Source organism: Oryza brachyantha, chromosome 3 (assembly GCF_000231095.2).
Source record: "Oryza brachyantha chromosome 3, ObraRS2, whole genome shotgun sequence".
Taxonomy (NCBI): Eukaryota; Viridiplantae; Streptophyta; class Magnoliopsida; order Poales; family Poaceae; genus Oryza; species Oryza brachyantha.
This window is the reverse complement of record NC_023165.2, coordinates 1,511,357-1,518,701: the sequence shown is the minus strand read 5'-3', so window position 1 is coordinate 1,518,701 and position 7,345 is coordinate 1,511,357. Positions and strand designations below refer to the sequence as shown.

At 48.2% G+C, this 7,345-nt stretch overlaps 1 protein-coding gene and 1 long non-coding RNA gene across 2 annotated transcripts; one reads left to right on the top strand and one right to left on the bottom strand.

Moving 5' to 3' along the window:
* On the bottom strand, nt 1-3,402 carry LOC102708972. Its single transcript, XR_423240.3, has 5 exons — nt 3,091-3,402; nt 2,647-2,984; nt 703-1,486; nt 422-626; nt 1-344 (listed from the first exon to the last, which is right to left on the bottom strand). It is a non-coding gene; the product is annotated as an uncharacterized LOC102708972 (long non-coding RNA).
* A 2,414-nt stretch (nt 3,403-5,816) lies between these two features.
* LOC102708696 (probable signal recognition particle 43 kDa protein, chloroplastic) lies at nt 5,817-7,320 on the top strand. The gene has a single exon (XM_006649277.3). It carries the CDS (start codon nt 5,884-5,886, stop codon nt 7,069-7,071), a length of 1,188 nt encoding a protein of 395 aa, XP_006649340.3. The 5' UTR covers nt 5,817-5,883; the 3' UTR covers nt 7,072-7,320.
* The last annotated feature ends 25 nt before the right edge of the window (nt 7,321-7,345 follow it).

Here is a 7,345-nt window from a genome sequence, read left to right as displayed (position 1 = left end):
TGAGTACATGCATAAGATCAGCTTATAACATGCCAGCAAATGACTCAACATAGCCATGGATAAAAAATATCTTGCTTGTATCACACAGATAACATGACAGTCATCAAACTCTCGTGTCACAGGTTGTCACAACCACCTACAAATTTAAATGTCCTATGTGCTATAGCCCCTACACAATATATCACATTTACGGAGGACCAATACGCTCGGCCAATGCAAGGCCCAGTTCAACAGTTGCCTATTTCACCATGGCTGAAAGCAGTACCAACTCCAGTGCACGCCTCGACATGGAGCAGCTCCGTCGACCGCAAGGGTATCCATCAACAAAATCCTCGCAAACATCCCTGCATAGTCCACAATTAGTACATATCATACCTATAATACAATTAGTACATAGTCAGATTTAAAACCACAAACAGACCGAAAAGGTCCACTTGATCAGCAAAAGGTCCACTTTATCAGAAAAACCACAATCAGCCATCTGCCCTGTTTTTCTTGCCTCCACCCAAAAGATGCCACCAAAAGGTCCACTTGATCAGCTGAAACAAGGCAAAACATGGTCCGTCCTTGTTGGGGCAGTTGACCAATTCATATGGATCAACTCAAAAAATATTCTTGCCTGCAGGCTGCACAATGACAATGATCAATATTGAGTTGACAAGGCCAATGCAAAAAAATAAAAGTCTGGTGCAGTAAACTAACCGGTGCACTAAACGGCGTCGGCACTGCCCACACCGCCCCAAATCTGAGCAGAGAGGTTATTGACAGCCCTCGGATGTGCATCCTTAGCCCACGCTTCCATCTTTGAGGTGTCAATCTGCAACAGCTCCGTAAACTTCCCAAGCAAGAAGTTCTTGTGCTCAAGTACTTTGGCCTCCTTCTCATGAACAGCCTTGAAGTTCCATGCCGCGGCCTCGACCCGATGCTCAGCCATCTTTGTCTGAAATTCTTTCATGTCCTCTATTCCTTCCTTTTGGGACTCGCAAGCATCCACAAGGGTCTTCAATTGGTCCCGTACCTCCAAAGGAACCTCCCCCGATACCTTCCCCTTCTTAGCACGTTTAACACCGATAGGCCGCACCATTGGTTCGGCATTCATATTGAGGTCAGGAGTGCGCTTTCTTGGACCTTCACCGCTGCAGGATACATAGGCATTCCACTTCAGCGAGTCCGCCACTGCCTTCCAACAATGTTGATAAGTGAATGGCTGCCCTTTGAGAGAACGATACAACTCCAATGCTTGATCCATTAGTTGATCGTCGCTCCTTCCGCTTGCATATGAATCCCGGAGCTGAACGTAACATCCGTTGAAATAAGAGACCTTCTTCGATGTCTTGTGTCAGTGACCCTTCAAGTGATGCATCTCACGCTTCCTATCATCCGGGGTAGTGGAATTGTAAGTTTCAGCCACCTTTGCCCAGTACGTTTCACCTTTTCTTGCATTCCCCTTAATTGGATCGGTGGAGTTATTCAACCAGGCACTAACCTGCATTAATTCAACCATGTAGCATTAGTAAAATGGTTCCCGAGGTAGAAAACAGAACTCTACTATGTCTATTGGATTCATTTCAGCGAACAGATGGCAGCTCTAAGTGTAAGCATGCATGTCATAAATTTGTTTCATCAAGTATTTGTACAGGTAAAACACATGCCATCGAATGCTTGCCCTGTTTATATTTCACCACAATTTTATTCAAACATTTGGCATTAGTAGATCAATGAAGCCACTACTAATATGGTTCCCGACATAAAAAACCGAACTCTACTACCTGTACTGAATTCATTTCAGCCAACAAATGGCATCTCTAAGTATAAGCATGCATGTCTGCAGTTAGTAACAAAGCGCTTCAACAATCTGATGGATATCTTGCTATGCTTTCGCTGTGTCATATTAATAATATATCAGCACTGGAATTACTGAGAGTGACTAAGGTTTTCGATGTTTGAATTCATTTGGTAGACAATGATGGTGTATTTGTGCCTGTGTGTATGGTTATCTATGAAGCTTAAGTTAGAATTTCCATGTCCATTGTTTCCTGTTAGTAGCTGTTTGATCAGACTTAAATCATATGGTGATTACTAGTGTAACTAGATGAGGATTGCAGTTGTGCATTTGTTTTTCTCCAAGGTTAAAAGAACTATAAGCTACTTATCTTAACCCAAACTATAGGTAGTCTAGTATGAACATTCAATCTAGATTGGCAGTATAACAAGTTTCTTATGTGACTTAAGCATTACAGGGTTGTGGTACACATTCCTTGTATGTTGTCTTGTAGACCTTATTTAGAACACTTCCTAGAATTACTTCATTGTGGTGCTAACTCTCTGTGCCAGTGCTTGAGAGGTTGTTGCCAGGTGAACATAACTATTCTTTCTGGGTTAACTTAACTGAGCTGATGCTTCCGTAAATGATTTGTACAGGTAAAACACATGCCATTGAATGCTTGCCCTGTTTATATTTCAACAGAATTTTATTCAACCATGTGACATTAATAGATCAACGAAGCCACGACTAAATGGTTCCCGACATAAAAAACATAACTCTAATATCTTGCACTCTAATGATTGCCCTATTTATATTTCAGCCAACAGAGGATTGCAAACATTCCTCAAAAATTTAGAACAAAATATTCTTGTCACTCTTACCAGCCTTAAATCCTCTTCATGAGTGTAATACATTCTGTTGCTTCTAGCATCTTCGCCGACTTCAGGGGTTGCCACCACACGGCGAGTGCGTCCACCGCTGCTACTACCACCGGCACCGGAAGTACCACCACCGTTACCTTGGACCGTCGCCCCTTGCGGCACTGCTTGAGGTGCAGCCGGCTGGGTACAGAACACGGGAAATGAAGGATGTGCGAATGGGAATGCCGGATATGGTGGGGGAAATGGCGGCGGCTGAGTAGAGGAGTGCATGAAGCTTGGCTGCCCCTCCGAATCGTGCATGAATCGGTTGAAATCACCAGCCCTAGACGGCTCCATCTCTGGAAAAAAGCAATGGGGACCAAAAATTCAGAGGGGAACAAACCTAGGGTTCATCTATCAGCAAGAACAGGAGAGGAAATTGAACCAAAATGGATGGGGATTTACCTCTTGTGGTGGTTGGCGGACGGAATCCGGAGTCTGAGACGGCCGGGGATTGTCTCCCTTGCCGTGCTAGCGACGGCGAACTCACCGACGGCGGCGGCGAACTCACCGACGGCGGCGGCGGCTCCTCTCTCCGAATGGGGTTGGCGTCGTCCTCGAGCAGACTCCAAGCACAACCCTAGCGGAAATGTTTGGCGGGAGGCGACAGCGGAATGGTGCAGCTAGCTCCAACGGGAAAAATCGCGTGGGCGTGGGCGTGGGCGCAGGGGTCGAATCGGGATGAGATTTCGCCTCCTCTCGGGACGAGGCGACGCTTCGAGGCTCTGAAGCCCACAGTGCGGCTCACGGCTTGAGCTGAGCGGCTCTATGCACGGCTTCACGACGGGGGTGTGGTATCCTCCTCAGGAGGAGGAGGCGAACGGCTCCGCAGATCGCACATGCAAGCCGAGCTGGAGCCGCCGCACCTACGTGGCGAGCTGGAGCCACGCGCCACGTAGGTGCACTGTGCGTGCTAGGAAGTGTTTGTTTGTAGGGACTTATTTTTAGTTTATAGTAATATCGGATGTTTGGACACTAATTTAAAGTATTAAACATAAACTAATAAAAAAACTAATTTCATAAATGAGAGCTAATCCGTGAGACGAATTTTTTAAGCCTAATTAATCCATAATTAGCAAGTGTTTACTGTAGCATCACATAGGTTAATTATGGATTAATTAGGCTCATTAGATTCGTCTCGTGAATTAGTCCAAAATTATAGATGGGTTTTATTAATAGTCTATATTTAATACTTCAAATTAGTATCAAACATCCGATGTGACATGGGGCTAAAAAGTTTAGCCCCATCTAAACAACCTCTTAGTGTGATACTCCGTAGATGCTAAACCTAAAACTAGTTGAGGTTCTGATAGGGAATCTGGAGATGAAAAGAGTGTGGAGAACTTGGGTTCCACAGCTTATAGTTGCTAATCCATCTATGCACTGATAGTTATTATTATCAAAATCAACACTATTTAGATGAGCTAAAGATATCCTATTTCAATGAGATAAAGATACTCATAGAATCTCTCCCAAACAAAACATACCTCATGGGGAGGTATACCGTCCTTATCCACTATGAACTATCAGTAAAGAGAAATTTTACGATGCCTGAGAAGATACCAAGAGGTACAACTTTTTTCTATGTAAATTTTAGTATCTCTTGGTATTTTAGGTATTAGAAAATACCAAATTTTACATTAAAATTTTGGTACCTCCTGATACCTTCTCAAGTACCGTAAAATTGCTCATCGTTAAAAGATCCAACGTCATTGTATCTATCTTCGCAACATCTTGTCTTTTTAATGGCTCCAGTAAATTTTCATAGGATAGATGTAGCATGAGATACAACGACCAAGCCTACCTCCAAGTTGGCAAGGCATTGTCTACCTCCAAGACGGATGTTTATGTGTCCGTTAGCCCGCTTAAACACTTGATATATGTGGCCAGGACCACCGCGACCTCCGCCACCTCCCCGCCGGCCGCCACCGCCTCGCTTCCGTTGGCCGGGAACCGCCTCGCACTGCCGCTGTCGCCTCGCTTCTGTCGGCCTGGAACACCGCGACCGCCGCCACCTCCCCGTTGGCCGCCACCGCCTCGCACTACCACCGCCGCCTCGCTTCCACGGTTCAGATCAGGAGCCGAGATGAGGGGGATTGAAAACCCTAGTTCCCTCACTATGTGAAAAGTCAAAAATACCCTTCTACCCTTCTATGTAATCCAGTACAACAACATGGGTAATTTTGTACCTGGAGGTAACACCTAATTTCCCACCGTCGGATTGAGCCGTACGGACGGTCCAGATTTGATACCAACTTAAGTGGAATGTACCTGCTGTAAGGGAGAAATGCTCTTTTAAAAAAGTTTAGGATGTCATCTCATCTTTATAGAATTTATTAACTTTACGGTTGTTAACTCTATCCTTTATATCATTAAATACTACATTTGGTTAAGGTTGTCAAATATTTTGATTTTTCCTAAATTGATAGATACTAAGTGAAACTAGATATATACAAGTATATAGATAGATATTCAATACTACACCCTAAGTGCAGTATAGCTCAAGCAAGCCCCTCACATCACACCTAGCACCCACCACCGTCACTCTCCTAGCTCACACACTTTTCCTTTGCACAATAGTTGTCGTAAAATCTTATGGGAGAGATCATCCCCGAATATCTCAGCCACGCTTTTACCTTTTTCTTGTGTGGCAGCGGTCGTAAAATCTTTACTCAATGAGAAATTATGCTAAATATGTATCTATATCACTGCCTCGTGAGTTATTTATATACTAACAATGTTGAGTAATTTATTTAGTAATAGAAGAGAGAAACCATGTACGGGCAGATGGAATGAAAAAACTAAAAAATAACTTAGCTGTGAGACTTACGCTCTATTAAAAACACACGTGATATGCTTTAGCATATCCGAGTATATATATAAAAAAAGAAAAACTATCCAAAAATCAAATAATCTGTTATCCTTCCCAAATAAAATAACACAACCTTACTCCCTACCCTAGGATCAACGGTACAACAAGAAGAAACATGGGCATCCACGGGGTAGTTGGTGGGAATAACACTACTCCATCTGTACCGTCCATGCCGCGAAACGAGTGGCTCAGATCGAACACAATCCATAGCCCGATCACCTTATCCTCTTCTCCATCCCGAATCCAAACCCACCCTCTTCCCTCCGCTCCGCTCCACTGCCACTCGCGCCATCGCGCTATCGCGCAGCCAGTCTCCTCTCACTTCAATGGAGGCTGTTCTACGACACCCATCCCTTTCCCGCCTCAAAACTCCCAACCCCAACGGAACCCCCGCCCTTTCCGTCACCGTCCCTTTCCGCCTTCGCCTCCCCAAGCGCCGGCTCACCGCCGCGGCGGTGTTCCAGGACCAGACCAACCCAAGAAACCCAGCAAGCAAGGGAGGCGACGACGACGAGGCGTACGGCGAGGTGGACCGTATCGTGTCCAGCCGCACCGTCAAGAACCCGGTGTTCGCGGAGGACGGCTCGGCCACCACGGTCACCGCCACGGAGTACCTCGTCGAGTGGAAGGACGGGCACGAGCCTTCCTGGATTCCGGCGGAGGCCATAGCGGCGGACGTCGTGGCGGAGTACGAGACGCCTTGGTGGACGGCCGCCAAGAAGGCGGACGCGGCGGAGATCACGGCGCTGCTCGCGGACGAGACGCTGCGGCGTGACCCCGACGCGGAGGACGCGCAGGGGCGCACCGCGATCCACTTCGCCGCTGGGCTGGGATCCGAGGAGTGTGTGCGAGCTCTCGCCGAGGCCGGGGCCGACGTCGGCAGGCCGGAGCGCGCCGGCGGCGGGCTCACGCCGCTGCACATCGCGGTCGGGTACGGGCGTGCGGCGGCCGTGCGCGCGCTGCTGGAGCTGGGTGCCGAACCTGAGGTCCCCGACGGGCAGGGCCGGACGCCGCTGGAGCTGGTCCAGGACGTGCTTGCGAAGACTCCCAAGGGCAACCCGGCGACGTTCGAGAGGCGGCTGGCGCTGGAGGCGGCGGCGAAGGAGCTGGAGAAGGCCGTGTACGAGTGGGGCGAGGTGGAGAAGGTGGTGGACGGCCGCGGCGAAGGCAAGTGGCGGGAGTACCTGGTGGAGTGGCGCGACGGCGGCGACAGGGAGTGGGTGAAGGCGGCGTGGGTGGCGGAAGACCTGGCGAAAGACTTCGACGCCGGGCTGGAGTACGCCGTCGCCGAGGCCGTCGTCGACAAGAGGCAGGCGGCGGACGGGGAGGGGAAATGGGAGTACCTTGTCAAGTGGGTGGACATCGAGGAGGCGACGTGGGAGCCCGCGGAGAACGTCGACGCCGAACTCCTCCAGGAGTTCGAGCAGTGGCAATCTGGCGCGGCTGCCGGCGGCGGTGCTGCGCCGCCAACTGAGACGGTCGCCGGGAACAGCGTTACGCCGGGAGATGTTTGATTCTTCCTGGTTTTGCGGTGTTTGGATAATGTGCTTATGCTGGTCCATGTATGATGTATCATTAGCGATTTGATAATTTTTTAGCTGAACGAAACTTTTGCCTCGGATTGTAATTTGAGAATATGCGAGCTTCAGAAAATGGAAACAAAATTTCTATTTCTCTTTAATTGCAACAGAAATGCTTGCCTTGCAGTAAGGCAGCCTATCCCATTGGGCCATTGGAAGAAATGCTGAAGCCAAGGAATCTAGCTTGACTGCACAACAGGATGCATAA

Bases quoted from the DNA above. Each gene is read 5' to 3' on its own strand.
- LOC102708696 (XM_006649277.3), top strand. From the start codon at position 5,884: ATGGAGGCTGTTCTACGACACCCATCCCTTTCCCGCCTCAAAACTCCC.